This window comes from Takifugu rubripes, chromosome 13 (assembly GCF_901000725.2).
Source record: "Takifugu rubripes chromosome 13, fTakRub1.2, whole genome shotgun sequence".
Classification (NCBI taxonomy): Eukaryota; Metazoa; Chordata; class Actinopteri; order Tetraodontiformes; family Tetraodontidae; genus Takifugu; species Takifugu rubripes.
The window spans coordinates 11531398-11553611 of record NC_042297.1 but is presented as its reverse complement, the minus strand read 5'-3'; the positions used below and the strand labels follow the sequence as shown (position 1 = coordinate 11553611).

The following is a 22214-nucleotide window of genomic DNA, read 5'->3' as shown; positions in this document are numbered from 1 at the left end:
ATGTGTGACACAAGAATACTGGATGAAATTCAGGCACAGAGGCCCTTTCCAGTCAGTGGTGATATTTCTGCCTCAGCGTTGTTTAGTAACTGCCATTAAAGCATCACTGCTGGTGTCCTGGGAGGGAGATGCATGATGGGATGCAGGGAATCTGCAGGGACGGTGCTGATGTGAAATTTCCCAGAGCTGTCAGAGACAAATGGAGCTGAGCTGCCAGAACAGAACGTTTACAGCTCGTGTTTCTCACAATGTCGTGCTGTCGGTATTTAAACTCATTTGTGCAGGAAATCTGCCCAGATTACAGATTAAGGCAGAGAAACAGGCCTGATGGTGCAAAGGTGCGAGTCCTGTGACTGCACGCTTGGGTTGATCTGAGCCGTCTGTGTTAAAGTTCACATCTTTCTGCATTTAATAATGTTCTTCCAGAGTTGCCTTAATCTCTAAAAAGCCTTAATCTATTTGAGGTATTTTTAAAGATTTAATCTTTCAATCATCTCAAATGTAAATCCTCTGTGATTTTTTTATCCCCCCTTTTTTTTTTTTTACCTGATTGTAAAAACACTTTGGTTGCTGCAATTTTAAAATCCCACAGAGCAGAGGGGGGGTGGGGGGGTGGAAAGATGTCGCCGTGGCCGCTTGGAGGCTTTGGCAGCGACGCCATGTTGACGTTTTCTACCTGAATAATCGCAGGTCAACAGAGAGCGTAAACATTCATCGGTATTGACAGACGGGCGGATCAGAGGAACAAACGCGTGTTTCACCGCAAACAACATGACTCAGATCAAATCTGCATTCTGATATCATGTAACTCATATCAACTTTAAGTTCCAATCTATACCTCGGTGGGGGGGTTGGATGTGCATGTTTGATCCAGGATTGGCTGATAAATGAATCAATGTTCAGCAGTTGTGATGGCGCCGAGTGATCATGGGTGTTTATTTGAATTGATCTTTTTTTAGATCCACATCTGACTTGTAAATGAGATCTCTGCGACCCCGATCTCATTCAGAATCATATATTCATTAATAACAGATGCAGAGTTGATCCACAGGGGCACACATAGTAAACGAAAATTAAAATTTCCTCCCTGACGTCCAATCAGGTAGCAGCTGTTGTCTGATGTCGCACTTATTGATGAATCTGTTGATTATTGGCAAAGCTGAGGGGCAGAAACACAATCTCATCCCTTCCTTTAAATCAGCATTAACAAGGCAAGTTAGTAAGCATCGATTCACTCCCTCAACCCCCCCACCCCCCACCTCTTTGGTAGCTATCCTCAGAATCATTACAAGAACATGTGGAGCAGGAGAACGAGAATAAAACACAAACACAGAGCAGAAGAGCTGATTAAAAAACATACACGTAAAGGTCAAGGGGAGGGAAATAATCAAAGAGAGGAACTCAAATCATTCCTGTGTGTGTTTGTGTGTGTGTGCAGGCATTATGCATTTTCCATTATTCCAGCACAAACTATGAGCCTGAAGCAAAATTATTATGCACGCACACGTGTGTGCGCACACACACACACACACACACACACACACACACAGACAGACACACACACACTATCTCTCTCTCTCTCTGTCTCTCTCATAGTTCTATCTTTGTGAGGACAATGTATCTCTCGCAAACCTTATTCTAACCTTCATCTTCATAACTGGGCGTTAATCGTCAAACAATCCTGTTGTGAAGACCAGATAAAATGTGATCACTTCCAAAAAATGTCCTTATCTTGATTGCAGGCACACGCACACATATCGAATTAAAATGTACTGCCTGCAAGAATGAAAATGGGCTCTAGCGTGTCTCATGTTGCCATAAACCGGGATTACTGTACAGGCAGAACAGTACAGGCAAAAACGTTCACAAATAAAATAAAACTGTTACACAGTGATCGAACCTCTATTCTGATCATGTAAACCTGCCTAAAATGTTTCAGCTTCCTCTGATTTATTGAATGCTAAATATAAACAGCCTGGAAATTAAGAATGAAAAATGAATATTGTGTGAAGTTAAATTCAAACAAATGTATGGTCTCTTTTGTTTCTCAGCAACATTTAAAAATAAATCAAAGTAAAGCATGTTTCCTTGAGATAAAACTGTCCGTTATGAACAGAAGCTGTGAATATCTGAGGATCCTCACAGATTTTCAGCATGCATATTAAACAGTTCTGATCTCTGCCTCTCACCCACTTACTCCCTCTTGTGTTTCCATTCCTGTGGAGCAGTTTGACTCCTTCAGGAAGCTGATGATTTGTTATATTTGACACAGATGCAATGACAGGAGTGATGGCGACATGATGGATATGATGTATCAGGGTTTAATGTTGCAGCAGCACTGGAGCAGCTGCAGGCCCATTATCACACTCATACGGGGGATGTTCATCCACTCAGCACCCACATGCAGCACTTTGGCTTCCTCTGAGTTCATGAACCAGTTCAGAAAATAACTTTGCACTAGCAGCATAAAACAAGAAAAACCCCTACAAATGACCTATACAAAACTAATGTACATCCCTATAAGAAATAGAACTAGTATTTTATTTTACATAGTGCAACAATTCCATAAAACGAATGGATATGATCATACAACGTGTGGTTGATTAAAAAATCAGGTTTAAAATAAAACAAGCTATACACATAAAGAGCCATTAATTTTCATTAAATTGTTGACAATTTTCTGTACTAGAGAACGTCACTATCACAATGAGCGTTTGACGTTCTACTTCCGGGTTACTCGTTTACGTCGTCCTCTCGCGAGACTAGCATAATTATAAATTCATCCCGGGCGGGGGTTCGGTCTCTCTTTCTCCCTTTAGCGGTGAAGGTGCAACAGTAATCGGTCGTCCCGACTGCGGGTTCATCCGACACCCTCACCAACCAAGCTGAACTGAGCTCGACGTCCACGGCAGCACCATGCCTCCCAAATTCGACCCCAACGAGGTTAAGATTGGTACGTTTCTGGTGTCACCTCGGTAATAAGTTTGTTCACAGCCGAGATGGACGCTGCCGCTGTGTGTGGCTGCGGCCCGGGAAAGGCGCATAGAAAACGGTAATAATGGCGCATGGAATGCCCCGAAAAGCAAAAGAAAATTTGAATTAAATGTGTCCATGTTAAAATTATGTTTAGTGAACTGTAAATGGATTTATGGGCCCTAAAAAGAAATGGTGGAAGAAGTGGTTCGAATCCACGTGAGAAGCTTGTTGCTAAAGCTAATAATGCTAACGGCTAGCTTGGCATACCACAATTCAAGATGAACTTAAACACTTAACTTGCATTCAGTCTATTATAACGACTTGTGTTTTTAGGCACATTAGAATTTGTCATTAAATAATAAAACTAAAGTTGCCAGTTTAATGTTAATGTAAAGAGTACTGTGCATTAGCAATCTCTTACATGTTAATTAAATTGGTGTAATAACATTCAGACACACTTTTTGTCTGAAAGAGGTTCCATTTAAACTTTATTTATATTAATTTTTTTTAAACTGCATGACTACACTACTCAAGTGGCTATCTGTAGTTTTTTTTTTTTAAGTGTTTTTGAATCTTGGGTTATAATACAATTGTGAACCAGGTTTGTAACATGAAAACGAGACCAACAAATAATCCAGCTATGTTTTAAAATAAGTTGTCAGCACATTACACCTCCAATGCAATTGAGATGCTTGTTAAAATAAAGTCAATATTTATTTTCTGAAATGGAAAATGTTGGATATCAGAATTAAAGCAGCAAAGGGTCAGATTGATCAATGATGTCAGTTATCACGTTTGTAAATTGCCTTTATTGGTTGTTGTCTTGGTAACTCCGCTCAACATTCTATTACCTGCAGAGAAATAGTTGGACTAAAACTGCCTTTTGATGGATGATTTTCTTTAGTGTTCATGAGGTGCACAGGAGGAGAAGTTGGCGCCACCTCTGCTTTGGCCCCCAAGATTGGACCTCTGGGTCTGGTGAGTACAGGCACATTTATGCTGATGTCACAGTATTTGCATGAACTCCTGCAGTGGAAATGCACCTTTTGACAAGGAGTCCCAGTTCCAGCCTCCCGCCACTATACCGGTCTGCCAGGGTGACTGGGTGTAATCCAGTGGAGGCTCAGATTAATCCGGCTTTAGGAAACAGGGCTGCCCAGCCTAGTGGGCATCTCTGTGCCGAAAAGTCTGGAACAAACCTCAGTCACTGATCTGTTTTGAATATTTAAGTGACATTCTATTTTCTCTTCAGTCTCCCAAGAAAGTCGGTGATGACATTGCCAAGGCAACAGGCGACTGGAAGGGTCTGAGGATCACCGTCAAGCTAACAATCCAGAACAGACAGGCGGCGGTACGTTCTGAACTTTTAATCTTCTGTTGATGTACTGTGGCGGCATGAAAATAATTATCTGTATTTTTAGATCGAAGTGGTCCCGTCTGCATCTGCTTTAATCATCAAGGCTCTGAAGGAGCCTCCTCGTGACAGGAAGAAGGTCAAGAACGGTAAGTAATGTTCACCAAGGCTCATCTTTCATTGTCTGGTTGAAGTTCCCTCATTAATTCCTCTCCTGTCTAGTTAAACACAGCGGGAGCGTGCCCTTTGACGAGATCGTGAACATCGCTCGCCTGATGAGGCATCGCTCCATCGCCAGGGAGCTCTCTGGTAAGGCTTGAATCACTGGCTTTAGCCGTCGCCATGGAGCCTCCCGCCACTATACCAGTCTGCCAGGGTGACTGGCTGTAATCCAGTGGAGGCTCAGATTGACCCAGCTTTAGGAAACAGGGCTGCCCAGCCTAGTGGGCATCTCTGTGCCGAAAAGTCTGGAACATGTTAAATTCGTGTTATCTCGAATGATTTGATCAGCTATCTGTCACTCTAGAGTGACGTAATCTGGCTGTTAAAACACTTTTAATTAAAGAGCAAACTGATCTGGGTCTGCCGTCTGTCTCTAGGAACCATCAAAGAGATCCTGGGAACCGCTCAATCTGTTGGCTGCACCATCGATGGACGTCCTCCCCATGATGTCATCGATGACATCAACAGCGGAAAAGTCGAATGCCCAACTGAATAAACGCCGCGGAAATAAAATGTTTACAACAGTTGAATATTTTGCATCCCTCTGCATTTTGTACACAAAATATTTATTGGGTTTTTTTTTTTTTTAACAAACATGTACAATGTTACAAAAGTCTCCCCATCCATAAGACGGGCCAGGGTTTCATCCTGTTTAGGGACAAACATGGTCATTAAGATGCCATCAAGTATAGGTGCATCAGAAATTAGGCTGATTTGTTCTTCAGAACTTGCAGCCTTGTTAGCAAAGTAAACAGGTTTGGCAACTTAATAGGCCTGGAATCAGAATTTGCCCATAAACCGGCTTATTGAAGAGAAAGTGATCCTATTCCAGAAGATGTTTATTGAACTGACTCCAACTTGTCTAAATATCCCGTAACTAGGCAGTATTAAGTAAACATTAATCCTTCTGGACCATGTTATAAATGTTCTGTCCTTTAACTGAGCTGAACTCACATCTTAAACTGCTGACCACATTAGTGGCGCCACTGTGATGAACACCACCACTTGAACGCATCATGTCCAGTTGAGGCAATGAGTTTCGGAAGCTCAGCTTTCCACATCCTCCTCTACCTCAGGCTCCTCTAACATGCGCTCTTCCTCTTCTTCCTCCTCCTCTTCTCTGCTCTTATCAATCTCACTGTTTTTCTTCTCTTTGTCTTTGCGCTTCTGCTCGGACACTTCCTTTTTTCCTTTCTGGCCCTTCTTGTACACTGAAGAAGAAAACATGTCAAAATTAATATTTCATCGATAAAGATAAGAGGTGACGTGTCCATCAAACTCATCATATCCACTGACCCTCCAAAGCTTCTTTAAGAGGCTCCAGGAATCGTTCAAATTCCATCTCTTCCATGGCAGCTAAAACATCTCCTGCATTCAGAGTTTTCCGTTTGGCCTTCATTGCAAAGTTGTTTGCACTGTGGCAAAGAAGAAATCCAGTTAAAAAAAAATACAGCATTTTTATACTTTGAAAATACTTTTGGTTTCTCACCAGGATGTTGCATACAGCACGAAGACACTGGCAGCTTGAGATATGGCTCTTCTGGCCTCTTTTGACACATTCACTCCATCTGGGAGCTGAAGACAAACAAATTACTGAATAAAACCACATCTTAAGTTCAGCATAAACTCGATTACCGCTAATTTAGCATTATAAGGAGTAATTGGGACCGCACTCGGCCTCGTTTATAATACAAAAATGGCCATTATGCTTATAGATACAGAAGTAAAACTCAGAAAACTGCAGCAACAGAGTGGGAGACAAATGTTGGATGTGGCGCCCTCTTTCGGAGTGAGAGCGCAATGACGGGTGCATCGCTTAAAACGCTTCAGTTTTAGGGAGTCTGAGGCGTGGATGTTACCAAAGTGAGTCATGCTCTTTAAAATACCCGTAGCATCAAATGTCTGCAGAGCATTACCCTCTGCGTGTAGGATATTTAAATATGCTGATACTTTTCTCCACACTCACCGCCTCCTTGATGATGCGGGTGATCACCGCGTTGGGAAGATTCAGGTCTTCCGGTCTCTCCGCCATTTCATTGACCGCTCAGCGAAGGTTCGAGCCCGGCCTGACGATACTCTTCACACCGCAGTACGGTCACCGGTCACTGGAGTGGGCCCTAAATACGCCAAAGCTCGGCGATATCCCACTCACACGACTGAGATAGCCCGATCTAGCTAAAGAAGCTAGCTAACGCGCGTGCAAGAGCGACGTAACTACGGGCAACTGCTGGCACGAGGGACGCTACTGTTGATCCAAGCGATCACTGTAATCGATCGACCGGCTAAATCTCTCCCATAGACCGGCTCGCGTGGCCACTAGATGAGTCTGTTTGGGAACGTTTCGCGCGAAGCGTGCAAGCGCAAGCCCCGCCCCTTTCAACTTTGAACTCCGACCTATGACGTAGTGACGTCACTCGTCGATGACGACAACGCACATTGTTATATTTGAAAACGTGGTTGTCATTCTTTTTATATTTTAATGGGGAAAAAATATCTTTATAGTTAAATAAATATAGAAACAAGTTGCGTGTATAGCATTTTTACATTTTGAAATGTTAAATAGTAGATAAATGATGCTTTTTTTAAATTTTGATATTCACGGTGAAAATTATCTTTTGAAATTAAATGACGACTAACTGATATAACTTTAAATATACAATAAAAGGATGGATATCTGCCTGTTGATTAATTATTTTCATTGGAGCGATCAACATTAAAAATCCGGACAGGACCAACCTCCAGGTCACTTTATGACTTTATCACAGAACAATTGAGACGGTCAGAGGATAAAAACCAATGGTGGTTTCCACGGCAACTGCCAGCTTCATGCAGGAGGAGAAACAGCCCACACTCTGTGCATGCGTGTGTTTGTGTGTGTGTGTGTGTGTGTGTGTGTGTGTGTGTGTACTGTGAAATGCGGCCCTCTACTCCCACCAGGTTCAAGCGTCTGATGCCATTTCTGGGCAGCGCTCCAGGTTAATGTTTCCTTGGCTCTGTACTACTGAATGGGTTCATCAGTACATCTACAGGTCAAACAAATCTACACAACTGTCAAAACACTACAAAATACAATATTTCACAGGAGAGAGGAGTCCAGAAATGGAAAAAAGTCCAACATAATGAAATAGAATAGTACAGACACCCAAGAAATGTGAAACCTGCTCACAAACTGTCATTCAGATAAATAAAAATGATGCCAAAGTTGTTGAGCGCATTCATAAATCAAGAGCAGAGATAATCAATTACAACAGGACATTCTAATATTAAAAGGAGAATATAAAAAGCACAACAGCTTTGGTCAATTGACAATCAATGAAATACAAACATGAAAACTGGATATTGTTCATAAGATCCACAGTTTTCATGTTTTCAGTTTTCCATCAGTCATAAATAAACTTCACAAAATAAAGAACTAAAAGAGAAACCAGTGAATCATCAGAGCTGTGAGCAAACAACAGGGAAAAGAACGTATAAAGTACAGAAGAACGTGCCTCCTTAGGTTTATTATCTAGATCTGATAAGAGAAGTTTCTGTTTCATTCTTGGTGTTTTGACTTCAAAGAATAGAACACGCTTTAAAACTGAAAACAATTTAAAAAAACTTTGTTTACATTCATTTTCACTTAAATATGAAGTTTCGGGACAAGATTGTTAACATTCACATTTATGCAATTGCACATCAGCTGTTTGTTTTCATTCCAACTGATTTGATTTAATCAAACTTCAGTTTTTACTTTGTTAAATGTTTAAAATGCTGCAGCGGTTATGAAGCTGATGGACACACAGGCCAATTGACCGTTATTTAGAGCCGTTTCACTTCTCATAACAAGATAAGAAGCCCAACTCAGTAACATGCACATGCGTGTGCGTGTGGTGTGTTTGGCAGCCTGGTGTCATCTGCAAGTTCTGCATGAGAACAAAAAGTCAAAATCCAACCAATTCTTGCTTCACAACTTGTTTAAGGTTGTCAGTCGTGTGAAAAACAGCTTTAATTAAGAAACAGATTAATTATCTCCAATCTTTTTCATAAAATCACCTGATAATTCAGCTTGGAATTAAATATTAAGAAGCCTCGTCAGACACTCGGCGTGTTTAACGACCGGACCGACTTTAGAAGGTCAAAGACCCATTTTAATGAAGCTTTTTCCGAGTTATTCTGCTGGTAGCCCACGACTAGAACGCAGGAGACGCTTTTTGATTCCCAAAACGCATCGCGATTGTGGAAGAACTGAGGTTCTGGAGTCAGGTGTGGTTCTGGAAGTCGGCTGTGGTTCGGGCGCACTGGTTCTGTACAAAAAGACCTGAAATGACAAGTAAAGGGGACGTTCGATTAACATTTATGTGAAAGCAGACGTCCTCCGGTGCAGTCCGTCGGTTCTGCTGGAGGTTCTGTTTGGACCGTGCAGCAGAACCTCGCCGTTGTCGGAACCACCGCTGGATTCTGTAGCGGAAAGAGGTTTGTTTATGCAGCACTACTTTTGTGTGCATCCGACAGCCGCTGCCAACAACTCCTGCAAACATGACAGATATTTGGAAGAAGGTCTGGGAAAGTTGATGAGTGTGACCGCCTGTGGTCGTCCGATCGCCGGCTCAGGTGCGGCTCTTCGTCCCGCTCCGTAGAGACGCAGAAGATTGCGTGTGTTGGGGATCTACTTTCTCCGGCGAGGCTGTGCTGCGCCTTTCTCTGCCCTCTCGCCCGTCCACGACCGCCATCTTGAATTTTAATGATAATTTCTTTTAAAAAATGTGTTTCCCTGATATTTTCCTTCAGTTGTCCTGTCAAATTTGGATGAGTCCTTAAGTGGGGTGTCTTATTCAATGGTCGTTTTACAGCATCGCACCGTGAGTATTCTACGTTTGTTCCGTTTGTGCTGTCGAGTCGAGACATTTAATGATACCAAAGCGTGAAAACCCTGTCGGCTCACTGCTATTTAACTCCCAGCCCCGGTGATGAAAAACAGTCCCTGAACCGAGGCGCTGCCGGTTCGCTTCCTACCGCTGGTACCGCGGCTCATATGTAGAACCCTGCCTGCTTTCAAAGGGACAAATAACTCGCTTCGAAAATCCAGATTTATTTTGTATGCTAGCTAATGGCTTCCCTATAAAACAAACCCAGCTAACGCAGCGTATGCTAGCCAGCGTTAGCTTCTGTGGTCCAATGGTTTGCAGGTAGGTAGCATAACGGAGGCTCGTTTCTTCTTGTCGGACATTCATGTTGTCATCTACCGGCTACCGGACAATGTTTGCCTCACGATCAAGGCACCGTTGTGTTACACTGACATGATGGTAAGCTAACGCCAGTGTTTATAAACTGATTGCAATGTCGGCTAGCTCCAACTTAACTTCATCCCGAGTGCTAACTTAGCTTTACTATATGGATACTGGAGAAAGAGCTAACATAGGCACGAAGAGCAGCGATGTTTTAGTCATCGCTTCACCCACTTGCGTGTCGTGGGATCAGAAGGACTTGTTCCCCGGGCTTTAATTGTCCCATTATTGTGTCTCGTGTAGGCGATTAATATTTCGACGCCGATCCATTTGACTGTGCGTGTATTCGGAGGAGTTAAATATCGGAGCCCTTGCGTGCATTCACCATTCCTTTATACATATATGATATATGGTTTTAAAAAGCTCGCATAACGTGTCGACAGCTCGATAAAAATTGCACTGGCATGTTGCCGGTATTTACGGCAGCAGAGCCACCAGGGCCCGTGAGGTTCGAGCCCCACTGACGATGGGAGGGGAGACACGACAGTTGGCAAACAATGCCGCCGGATGGATAACTTTAAATCCCGGCCCCAGCTCTCTGCCTGGCCTCGTAGCTCCCCCCAGTCCTCGTCAACGCTGCCTACTAGGCTAAGATGCTAAATATTTCATGCAGCGATTTTTGACCACGATGACGCTCTTGGCGGCCTGTTTCGTGCTTCGAGACGAGGTGGCTCGAGCAAAACCACTTTTGCGATGCCTTTTGTAACACAACCTTCCGCGTTTGAGTGATTACACCACGGCTGGCCGAAAACAATGGCTAATATTTCCGCAGATAGCGTGCAAGTCGTTTGCGCTGCACTTGACATTCAGCCAGGACGGTGCTTCGGGTTACCGCCAGGCGGCGCTGCAGCACCGCCTTATTTCCTCCTTATCAGTGACGTAAAACAATGGACGAGCCGTCGCTCTGGCTGCCTTTAAGCTTTTGGTTTCCAGTTGTGTGGTTTTTAAAAGTTGTAGATTGTGGTCAGCCTGAGCCGGAATTGGTGCACATGACAGGTCTGTGCTGAATTGCATCCTTCCTTCTATTACACACACGTGTGATAGATGACACAAGCGCACGTTAGAGCCCTAAAGTTAGTTGGTTTTTATCTCCATATGCAGTTGAGTGTTCTTACTGAGGATGGTAGAATGGCATATCTTTTCATTCTAGACAGGCTCTTGGTGACCACAGCAGCAGATTTGTGCTCCTGTGTTGAACCTTCTTCCCTGTGACCTGATCAGGGATCAGCACAGAACCCCTCACTGGAGTCTTGGAATGTTCCTTTCACTATCTGTTGCTAATGCTGCACCCACTCAACCTTTGTTCTCTTCTTTTGTTCTATTCTGCAAGCGGTTGTTCTTCAATTCTCTGAAAAGTTTTGTCATATTTCAAGTGAAGTGGAGGTTATTCTTCTGAAAGGGTGAAACGGTCTGAAATTATTACTATTAAACCTTTTTAAATTTCCTTTTTCCTCTTGGAATCAGTTAGGTTTTAAATGCTGTAAGAGCAACAAATGGTTAACAAGCTTAAGCTTAATCATTCAGATCCTGCCATGAGCAGATAAGTTTGGTGTTTCGACATATTGGCAGATTCCGACATGATTTGTCATGTGAGGAATACTAATTTTGTGTATTTGATTTTCTCCAGGTTTCAAACTGCAGACCCCAGTCTTCCCCACTCAAGAGTGTTTCCTCATCTAAGAGACTAAATGCAACTGGACCAGGGGGCTTGTGGGCATGAAGTGGCTGGGCGAATCGAAGAACATGGTATTAAATGGCAGACGACACGGAGCCAAGTTGACCAGCGAAACACCTGTGAGTCAGAACCAGACTCGCTCTCAGAATCCCCAGCGAGCATCTCTGCGTCACAGCAAGAACAGGAACCGGAGATGTAGCCGCAGTGAGTCTACCCAGTGTTGGGTTGATCCGTTACAGGGCGCACATGCTAACATCCCTATCTGCCCACAGGGTTTAACGCAGCTAATCCAGAGGCAGAGAGGCGCTACGTGCCCTCCTCGGGAATGACTGCCAAAGAGTTGTGTGAAAACGATGATCTGACGACGAGTCTGATCCTCGATCCATACCTGGGCTTTCAAACACACAAGATGAACACCAGGTTAGTGCATCAAGTCTGTCTCTAGCGGTGTCTCTGATGCCTTTTGGATTTCTGGACGTTTCCTCTTCTGTCGGTTCGCCGCAGGTTCCGACCAATTAAGGGAAGACAAGAAGAGCTGAAGGAGCTCATCGAGGGGTTCAAGAAACACGACAACTTGGAGAAGACCTTCCGAGCTCTGACGTCTGCAGACTGGGCCAGGAATTTGTTTCTTCACAAGACAAAAGCTCAAGAAAAGCTTTTCAAGCAGCATGTAAATCACCTTTCAGCGTGTTTTCTCCTCACAGCTGGAAAAGGTCCGATGAATAACTGGCGCTCCCCCCTTTTATCCGACAGGTGTTTGTGTATTTGCGGGTGTTTGCCACTGACAGCGGATTTGAGATTCTCCCCTGTAATCGTTATTCCTCCGAGCAGAACGGAGCTAAAATCGTGGCAACAAAAGCATGGTGAGACCACAAGACCGTTTATTGCTGTAGCACGCCGGCGCCCTCAGCTTTCAGCGCTGACGTCAGCTGGTGTCCATTTCTGAGCGGGTCGTTGGTTGGGTTGAAGCTGCTGTGGGCGTAGCTTTAACTGGTGCCGCCGTTTCACAGGAAAAGAAACGACAAGATCGAGTATCTGGTGGGATGCATCGCCGAGCTCTCGGAGAGCGAGGAAAACATGCTGCTCCGCCACGGCGAGAACGACTTCAGCGTCATGTATTCGACCCGCAAGAACTGCGCACAGCTCTGGCTCGGGCCGGCCGCGTTCATCAATCACGGTACGCGTCCTCGTTGATGGTCGTGATTTCAAACTGCTGATTTTACTGAATTAATTTAGATTTTTGTCTCTTTTTGCTTCTTCAGATTGTCGGCCAAACTGCAAGGTAACGGAGCAGCACGCGATTAAACAGCATTTTTGGGTTTGTGTCTGTTCTGTAAAGGAGATTTCAATCATTCCGCCCTGTTTAGTTTGTCTCCACTGGTCGGGACACAGCCTGCGTGAAAGTGTTGAGGGACATCGAACCAGGAGAAGAGATCTCGTGTTACTATGGAGATGGCTTTTTTGGAGAAAACAATGAATTTTGTGAATGCTACACATGTGAACGGTAGGAGCCGCAACGATTCCAACATGAACTATGCAGCAGAGGCCTGGTCAATTGACATCATGGGATCATTTTTTTTACCGACTGCACAAGTTTAGTTACTCAGAAGGGTTGTTATGAGAATGTTTGTTTTGCTGTGCAGACGAGGCACCGGTGCTTTTAAGTCCAAAGCTGGCCTGCAGGTGGAGGTTCCGGTGATCAACAGCAAGTACGGGCTGCGGGAGACAGACAAACGTCTGAACCGGCTGAAAAAAATGGAGGAAGGAAGCAAGAGCTCAGACGGTATCTCTGTGGGCTCTCAATCCACCGTCAACTCTCAGGAAATGCCAAAAACACATCAATGTAAGGGTGGTCTGCATGGTCACTGTTGGTGCTGTTACTGTTATGGATTAGAGCTCATTGGGGAGATTACAATAAATGATAACATGTCTGATAACCTGTTCTCTTGGAAAATGTCTGCGCTCTTGTGAACACGAGTTAAACGTTTCTAATTATGAGGGCAAAAGTGTGTTTTTATGGTGTTTTACAAGTGTTGCCCGGCTACCGTCGTTGCAGTTGTGTCCCTGTAAAAATGTAATGTCTGCTGTCCCCTCTTTGTCCATACAGCTTCCAGAAAAAGAACATCATCTTCATCATCATCGTCATCTGGCCTAAAGTATAAAAACAGGACTCAATCGAGACAGACTTGGTCAAGACCCGTTACTACCTCATGTTCAAAACAAGGTCATGTAAACAATAACAGGGTACCAAAGAGACTAAAATCCCAATCCAAGCCTTCACTAAGTAAAGTCCAGTTGCGGAGTCGCAGGAGAGGGGCAGAGCCCAAGGCGTTGGCCAAAGGAGAGGCGTGCCAGCTGGGTCTCAGGTGTAAAGGTGTCACCGTCAAGAAGGAGAAGGGTGGACAGGAGCTGATGGAGCAGGCACTGGGTCAGCAGGGCTGCCTCACCCGCCACGCCGCCAAGGAGCACTGTAGCCTGTCGCACGTGCGAGGCGGCGACGGCAGCCAGTGCTCGGCGTACAGAACTCGTCGGTCCACGAGGACCCATGTAAAAACCCAGGAAACCTCAGCTGGCATTACGCTGGAAGCGAGCGCTCTGGACGGCCTGAGCCCAGTCCCGGGAGGGGTTGTCATCAAAACGGAGCCGGCAGACATGGAGGAGTACCTTCGCCAACCTGTAGCGCTTCAGCAGCCAGTGTTGGAAGGGGGCTACGCTCAGAGGGGCTCGTGCACCAGGCGCAAGCGTCTGGCACGGCTCAGGACCAAGCGGACAGTTAAAAACGAGGACTCTTACGGGGAGTCGTTCGTGCCAGTGTCGTCGGGCCATGCTGCCGGCTTCTCGGACTGCAGCAGCATGTTGGTGAACTTTGCGGACAGACACAGGGACTACAACGGCGTCACCAACGGCAGCAAAGCCCTATGCAGAGACAAAGCCAAGAGCGGATGCCGCTCGCAGGACAGAGGCAAGAAGAAGCGGCGCATCACGCGGTACGACGCGCAGCTGATCTTGGAGAACAACACGGGCATCCCCAAGCTGACGCTCCGCCGGCGGAGGGACAGCAGTAGCAGCAAGACCAACGACCCCGTGGGCTCGTCCAACCTCTCCGCCTCTGCCGTCAACGCGGCCTCGTCCAGCAAGATCAGCATCAAGTTCAGCAAAGACCACGACAAGGAGAAAGGCAGCTCTTACATCGCCAAGCTGAATAACGGCTTTGCTCCCGCGGTCCACGCCAACGCCACCAAGCTGAAGATCCACCTGAAGAGGGAGGACGACCCCCGCAGGACGTCCCAGGCCAAAGCAGACCAGGTGACCTACAACGGGGACATGGCGCAGACTCTGGAAGCAAGAAACAGTCACTGGACTCAGAATGTTCTGGCCGAGCCTTCGTCTGACGAGGATGACGAGGATGACTACTTTGATAATGAATTCGAAGACGATTTTATTCCACTTCCTCCAGCAAAGCGCCTGCGTCTCATCGTAGGCAAAGACTCCATAGACATCGATATCTCCTCTAGGAGGAGAGAGGATCAGTCGCTGAGGCTCAATGCATAAGCTGGGAGGCCAACGCTCCCTCCTTCCTGTAAATAAAGACCAATCTGATCAGCGCTCGTGTTAATGTAAGAGAGATAATTTAAAAATGAGAAAATGGCTGAAAAACTAAGAATCGGAACGTTTCTAGAAGGTGTCTTTAACTTAAAACAAACCTTTTCCATTTTTGACAGTTTTCCGGCTTATGGACCCAGATTGCATTGATTCGACCGTCCATTTGTGATGTTCCTCTATAAATCTACTAATTGCCGAAGTATTAAATTAATATTTTTTTCCACAAAAATCGTGAAGCAAAAATGAGTTTTGTTTTAAGTTGGGCTCCTCCTGGAGACGATGCACTTGTTATATATTGATAATGGACTTGTAGAAAGTGTACAGTCTGGTGTGACTATCCCCTCTGTCTCATAGGCAGGTTTTTATTGACTTTTTTGGGTGCGTGGGTGGGGGTCTTATTATTTGTAATTTGTTTGTGAAAAATCATGAAGGGTGTGATGTGGTCCAGAGGCATTATTCCCAGTCAGGTGCCATGTTCTCATTATCACGGTAGCCTTTTTATGTCTGAGGCTGCAGCTGATGGAATTGTGTTGTTCCACTTTGCTTTTAATGTTCCTGAAATGACCAGTCTCTAAAAATGAACCTGCTGGGGGTCAATAAAGGCGAGACAGCGGCTCGTCCCCCCCCCCACGTGGAAGCTGGTTTGGCGGCGAAGCTCTTGCAAGTTTCCACGTCTGCAGCGGCATTTTAAAATTAGGCCCCCAAGTTAAAATCTGGCCCCATCAGGACAAGTGCAATTTTATTCTGCAATTTTAACTGTGTGGTCTGTCTTGGAGCACACTTCCCTTAACCAGGAATTTAATAAAATATACTAGATTATTTTTTTTCCCCAAATATCTCAACCCATTTTAAGTTTAAACCTTTATGAAAACATGCAAATCAAGCACAATAAATGTTAGTAAATAGCCAGCCAGCCGGTTTATTCCAACACCAATAATGGTGAAGCTGCATAATTCCACCAGATTAAAAGCACACAATGTTTTATAAATGATAAAAAGGGTCGAAGCTTTGCGTTTGGAGCTGCCGTGTAATGGTAACATGGCACGAAAACTCAATCCACGACGATGCTGATCTGACTGGCCGACGCGTCGTCTTTACTGTCCACTCTCGTCTTTATTCACCTAATCTTCATGGCTGAAAGCAGAGTGAACAAATGCCCCCTCCCCACTGGAGTTTAGAGGAAAATCACACATTCTCAAAGGTCGCAGGTTAAATCTATGGTGCTACGTTTGTTCCTCGACGAGGTCCGAGTGCGTCAGATGGAGGCAGCATTAACTTTATTCTATAGTCAACCATGTTTCGTCGGCTGTGTGTAGCTCTGTAAGCTGTCTTTTCTTTTTCTTCTTTACAGGAGTTCATGTCCTGTCACACAACATTAGGTGCCTTAAAGAGTTTTTGACACATTTAGACCAAAATTGGTTTCACGATTAATCAGTGAAGAGTGAAAAAGCGAAGCCATCTGCTTCCCCCCAATGTGGAAACGGTCCTGTACACAAAGTTCTGTTTGAATGGAAGTAAATGAACAGACCAGCTGAGACTGAATGTTGACCCACCTTCTGTCCTCGTTGATATGTTCACATCACCAGCAGTTGATTGTCCACATGGCTCGGTCTGTCTTTAACGTCTCCATCCTGCACTGTAAAGAGTTCCGTCTGTGTGGTCTTTGTCCGATAGACAACTGTCCAGACTTCCAGCTCCTACAAAAGCATAAAGAAAAAAGAAATGTGAATAGTTTGCAGACATTTTAGCGTGTTTTGTGGGTATTGGGAAATCTGTAAAGAGAATTAAAGATGGACACTGTGTATATTGTCCAATATGTAAATCATGTGAACACATCTTGTACTTATTTAACAGTTTTGAATACTTGAAAAACTATATAAAGTTTCTTTGTGGCTCTTTTTTCCTGAGATTTTTTATTAATTTTTTCGGTGGGGACCTATATTTTTCCTGTCAAAAAACTCAAATGAAAACATCAAAACAAGTGAAAGTGGGCTTTTTCTTTTTTAAGTATATTTATTTTTTTGCCCTCAGACATGAGGATTAATGTTTTTTTAGTAGTTCAGAGGTAATTCACAAAATAGTTGGCAGAAAACTGAATTGTGTACCACAAATATGTCTGTAAAATTGTTTTACTAAGTCAAGTACCATCCAAAGTCCATTTATTGAAAGAAAGAAGAATGAGGACAAATTAATTTGGAGTAATTAAGGAGCGTGTGCTGAAAAAAAGAATTATGCATTTATATAATAAATTATGAAATTATTAAGATAATTTAATACTAAGAGTTCTCATAACTTCTAATATGTGGACTTGCAGCAACCTGAAACAAAATATTGCGTTAATATGTTAATAGCTTTTCTTTGTTTGGGAATTTGAGTCTTAAAATGTAAAAAAAAAAAAATCACAGCCCAAGGATTTCTAAATTCAGGCAGTAATGAGGAGCGCTTCGTGGTTAAAAATATTTTTTTTAAAGTACTGTTTAAATTTAGAGAGTACCCCGGAGATAACAGTCAACCCAAACGGGTAACCCTTTTTTATATTTAAAAAATAATAATTACACTCATGCTGTATTACCGTTACATCCTTCCTGGGTCCTCGCACTTCCTGGTTAGTTGTCAGCCAATCAGAAGCCTTGTTCTTCCAGCGGTATCCAATCAGCTCCCACGGAACACTATTTGAAAGGCCTCCGTGTTTACCTGCTCAAAACGGTGTTCACGGAGTTCAAGAGTACACTGCACGGTCGCTAAAGGAATATTTATATTGTCGTTTGCATTGAATCACAGTTTGGCTGCGACATTCTCGGCATTAACATGACATCGTTGGAAGCTCGTGCTGCGGTGAGTAGAGCGACATTTATTGACCCTTTGATTGAGTCAGCTGTTGCCTTCAGCTGCTAGCTAACGTGATGTGTTGTTTTGTCACACGTGTCTCAAAGGCAAAGTCACGGCAGGATTTCTTTCTTTTTGAGCTCCTAACAAGCTTTAGGTTTTGTTCGCCTGTCACCCAGCAGCTTCTACCCACTGAAAATCAGTTAAAGATGGGTAAAACCACAGCAGCGGGCCCAAAAAGAGCCGCTCTCGGAGAGATAACCAACTTTCCTGCAGCGGCTGCCGACGCAAAGGTAATGAAGGTCAATAGACGATTCTATGTTGTGAATCACATTACACAGTCATGCTGACATAGTTGAGATATCGTGTAAAATGGAAATGTCTACGGTTAATTTTTCTCCGGCTCAAGCTTGGTCTGGATTAAACGGTCACTGACTTGTTTCCTCAGAGGATGGTTCGGGCCAAAGCTCCAGGGAAACCCTCCTGTGCTCAGAAAGCTTCTGCACCTGTCCAGACCGTCCCTCCAACAGTCCGAGTGGAGGCTCCGGCAGATCCACTCCCTCCAGTTTCAAAGGCGTCGGACAATTTCACGGAGGAGCGGGAGCTTTGCCAGGCGTTCTCGGAGGTGCTGCTCACAGTCCAAGATGTCGACGAGGATGATGCAGACCAGCCTCAGCTGTGTTCGCAATACGTCAAAGACATCTACAGCTATCTGCACGACCTGGAGGTAAAAGTCCCCTCAGCAGTTCACAGCATCACTGAGGACGTGACCCTAACAAGGTCACTGTTTCTGCAGGTGCAGCAGGCTGTACGACCAAACTACATGCAGGGCTACGAAATCACTGAACGCATGCGAGCGCTCCTCATCGACTGGCTGGTCCAGGTGCACTCCAGGTTCCAGCTGCTGCAGGAGACTCTGTACCTCACAGTTGCCGTCCTGGACCGTTTCCTCCAGGTCAGAATCGTCTTCTGTGTGGGTTTAACCGCCAGTTCCTGCCTCACCATGTCCTCCCGTTGTCCTGCAGGTCCAGCCGGTCTCTCGTAGGAAACTTCAGCTGGTTGGGGTGACGGCCATGTTGGTGGCCTGTAAATATGAAGAGATGTACGCTCCAGAGGTTGGAGACTTTGCCTACATCACAGACAACGCCTTCACCAAGTCTCAGATCCTGGAGATGGAGCAGGTGGTTTTGAGGAGCCTCAGCTTTCAGCTGGGTCGTCCTCTTCCATTACACTTCCTGAGACGTGCGTCCAAGGTGGCAAATGTGAGTTTGGAACGACGTTGGAGCCGCTGGAGGAGAATCAAAACAACTTGTTTTAGTCCAGTTTATCCCAAAAGCAGGATATTGTGGAATAATTCCCTTGTATTAATGGATCGTGGGGACCGACTGATCTTTGCAGTGTAGTTTGATTTCCAGAAGATCAGTAACTGTTTGTGTCAGTCTGATGTAGAGAGACACACGCTGGCCAAGTATCTGATGGAACTGACCCTCCTGGACTACCAGATGGTTCACTATCGTCCGTCGGAGGTCGCCGCCGCCTCACTGTGCTTGTCGCAGCTGCTGCTTGAAGGTCTGCCGTGGGTAAGCTTCTGAAACCTGAGCGCCGCATCTTTTCGTCTGTGGATGCTGCTTCAGTCCCACTCTCTTCAGTCTCCAACACAGCAGCACTACTCCACCTACGACGAGGCCCACCTGAAGCCCATCGTGCAGCACATCGCCAAAAACGTGGTGCTGGTGACCGAGGGGAAAACCAAGTTCACAGTGAGTTTGGTCTGAGCTGCTGTGGTTGAGCTGAAGGATGAAACTGAGTCTTTGTTCCTCTGCAGGCGGTGAAGAACAAATACTCCAGCAGCAAACTGCTGAAGATCAGCCTCATCCCTCAGCTGAAGGGCTCCCTCCTCAGAAACATGGCCGCTGCTCTGCTCGCCTCATGAGACTTTTAATCTTTGTCAGCTTGCACATTATTTCATTTACGTAAAGTTGCGATTTTTTTCTTTTAATAAAATGTTTTAATATTTAAGGCTTGTTCAGATATCTGGACCGCATCTGTGATTGAACTTTACATCTAATTATTTTATTTGCGAGTGCTATTTGGAGAACTGCTGTATGAGGCGGCAGGTTATGAGCTATGATTCCAGTCAGAGAATCAAGGAAGGAAGGTGCAGATGCGTCTGACGGGATTTTATTCAGTTGAGATCAGGTAAGAAGTTTCAGCGTTGCAGAGATGGTGAACTGATAGTTGCTATCTAGGTTGCGTATCTAGACCTATATACAGATGCGCTCTCGTCATAGGCCCATATTGTGACTAAGGGCTAAGATGGTGGTTAAACAATCGCGCTGTCACTGGGCTTCAGCCACTGGCGCTTTTGAACGATTGTTCCTTGTCCCACTTGCGTGCAGCGGAAGTCGGTTGACGGCTGTCCTCAAAACTAGGTAGCAACATACGTCTTTTTGACATGTTTAAAACGTCCCTCTTTCCTTTTTTAATAAGCAACTGTTGTCCTGCGACAGCTCGGCATCACAAACCCTGAAAGAGGGATGACCGTACAGCTTTGTTCATCTAATGTAATCTTGACTTATCGGGCAGATAAGATGCTCGTTCTTAGTAATGTTGATTTCTAGAGCCAGACAACAATGAATGCTGATCCTTTTTTCTTTTTATTTATTTTTTTAAATTTCTTTGTTCCAGGATGGTACACCAGCATAAGTTGTGGCACATGTGCACTGTTGCCCTTACATCCAAAGATGTCTCGCATGAGCCAAAGTGAATCCATTTTCCATCGCGTTTCCCGTCAGTCGGACTAACGCGTTTACATGCACTTGAATTGTCCAGGATTATTTGATTTTTACATAAGATTCCACTAGGTCACTGTTGATTTAGGACGTTGGAGTAACAGTTGTTCAGACAACTTCATTGACCAACTTTAACTCCCAACTATTGGCAAATGTTAGTAGGTCAGATGTGATGTCACATGATTGTTCTGTAATCAGTCTGATTTGATTCCAGAATGCAGGATGTTTACATTTCTGTATTCTGGTTGCATGATAACTGATCTACATCTTGATAACCTAGACTATAAATATGACGTCTGGAGTATCAGTCTTTGTATGCGTCAGCGTTACACACATTTGATATTTATTTTTGTGGTTTTAGAGAATCAAATTGAACCACCGAATAAAGAAATACTTGTCAAACATTTGCTGATCTCTTTGTGGACCCCATCACAGCTAAACGTGACGACACTGCAGAACAACCACGTTCACCATGACGCCGTGAACTGAGCAGCAGTATTGTGCTGCTCAGTGACCCTGGCTGACCTCACCAGCTTCCTCCTCACACTGACTGCTGTGAGCTAAAACATGGAACAGTCTGATAGTTTCTGTCTGTCAGCCTGAAAAATCACTAATGTTGCTGCTGATGATATTGATGCATTTAGAATTCAAATGACCAGATTTATTACTAATTAGCTGCTGTGTTGTAGATTCTTATTAGCTCTGTGTTGCTTTCAGGACTCCAAATAGGAATTACTTGATTTAATTTGGCTCGCAGACTTCAGATGTTTTGATATAATTGGCAAATATCTAAAGTTGGGGAAGCTGAAGGGGAAAAAAAGCTTTGGTGCGGAGTGCAAGTTAAATTTGTTATTAATTACTTAATATCTCAGCTGGTTGTCAGCTGCAGCAGGCTGAGGGGGGATTTGAGGATGTTAATTTCTCACTTCAACCATGTGGTGGGGACTCATAAGGTACAACCAACCCCCCCCCCCATCCTTCCAGGAGGTCTGAGACAGTCCAGATCTGAACAGGAGGCAAACCCCCCCCCCCCCCCCGATCAGAACATGTTTCAGCTGTTGGCTTGAACCAGGAACCCTGTTTCTCAGCCCGATCCCCGACTGACTGAACTACCACCGATCATGTTTGTTATTTTTTTTCTGAAATTATTTTGTCTAAATCTGGAATAAATATCATATTGAATAAAACCACAATTTTTTGGCATCATACTTTTTTGGCCCCCCACCTGAACCCCGTGTACAGTCTGATAGCCCTTAGACTGCTTCTGTTCACCTTCGGGGGAGATGCTAGAATGGAGCCGGTGGTTTCGAGGAGCTGGACTTTGGCTCTGTTGCCTTTTCATTCACTCTGACAATGGAAAAGGTGGCAAATGGGAGTTTGAAAGAATTGTTTGAATTTGCAGCAGAAACACATGCTAACATGTTACAGAGCTGAAGTGTCAGTTTTAATACCACAATGACATCCTGAACTTTAAAGAAGGTCATAGATTTGCAAAAACC

The 22214-nt window shown here is 44.5% G+C and overlaps 4 protein-coding genes and 2 non-coding genes across 7 annotated transcripts; 5 read left to right on the top strand and 1 right to left on the bottom strand.

Annotated features, from left to right (window-relative positions):
• Positions 1–2784: 2784 nt before the first annotated feature.
• Positions 2785–5082, top strand: rpl12 (ribosomal protein L12). Of its 2 annotated transcripts, none has more exons than XM_003969600.3 (6): positions 2785–2953; positions 3881–3954; positions 4229–4327; positions 4398–4479; positions 4553–4639; positions 4930–5082. In XM_003969600.3, exons 1-6 carry the CDS (start codon positions 2917–2919, stop codon positions 5046–5048), a joined length of 498 nt encoding a protein of 165 aa, XP_003969649.1. In that variant the 5' UTR covers positions 2785–2916; the 3' UTR covers positions 5049–5082. The 2 variants fall into 2 exon arrangements, with proteins under 2 accessions (XP_003969649.1, XP_029702329.1); XM_029846469.1 differs by having other exon boundaries at positions 2791–3052.
• On the top strand, positions 4049–4175 carry LOC115252263 (small nucleolar RNA SNORA65). The gene has a single exon (XR_003890682.1). It is a non-coding gene; the product is annotated as a small nucleolar RNA SNORA65 (small nucleolar RNA).
• On the top strand, positions 4682–4808 carry LOC115252262 (small nucleolar RNA SNORA65). The gene has a single exon (XR_003890681.1). It is a non-coding gene; the product is annotated as a small nucleolar RNA SNORA65 (small nucleolar RNA).
• A 29-nt stretch (positions 5083–5111) lies between the features above and the next one.
• Positions 5112–6954, bottom strand: pole3 (polymerase (DNA directed), epsilon 3 (p17 subunit)). The gene is made up of 4 exons (XM_003969604.3): positions 6519–6954; positions 6042–6127; positions 5849–5967; positions 5112–5763 (listed from the first exon to the last, which is right to left on the bottom strand). The coding sequence occupies exons 1-4, from the start codon at positions 6582–6584 to the stop codon at positions 5600–5602; spliced, it is 435 nt and encodes a 144-aa protein (XP_003969653.1). The 5' UTR covers positions 6585–6954; the 3' UTR covers positions 5112–5599.
• Positions 6955–9038: 2084 nt separating this feature from the next.
• Positions 9039–16996, top strand: kmt5b (lysine methyltransferase 5B). Its single transcript, XM_011609803.2, has 10 exons — positions 9039–9393; positions 11447–11698; positions 11767–11914; positions 11999–12164; positions 12248–12357; positions 12505–12671; positions 12757–12776; positions 12862–12998; positions 13138–13337; positions 13602–16996. Exons 2-10 carry the CDS (start codon positions 11536–11538, stop codon positions 15044–15046), a joined length of 2556 nt encoding a protein of 851 aa, XP_011608105.1. The 5' UTR covers positions 9039–9393; positions 11447–11535; the 3' UTR covers positions 15047–16996.
• A 794-nt stretch (positions 16997–17790) lies between these two features.
• On the top strand, positions 17791–19942 carry LOC101076205 (G2/mitotic-specific cyclin-B2-like). Its single transcript, XM_011609801.2, has 8 exons — positions 17791–17932; positions 18106–18216; positions 18372–18650; positions 18720–18878; positions 18949–19185; positions 19363–19503; positions 19573–19683; positions 19749–19942. The coding sequence occupies exons 1-8, from the start codon at positions 17906–17908 to the stop codon at positions 19854–19856; spliced, it is 1173 nt and encodes a 390-aa protein (XP_011608103.1). The 5' UTR covers positions 17791–17905; the 3' UTR covers positions 19857–19942.
• The last annotated feature ends 2272 nt before the right edge of the window (positions 19943–22214 follow it).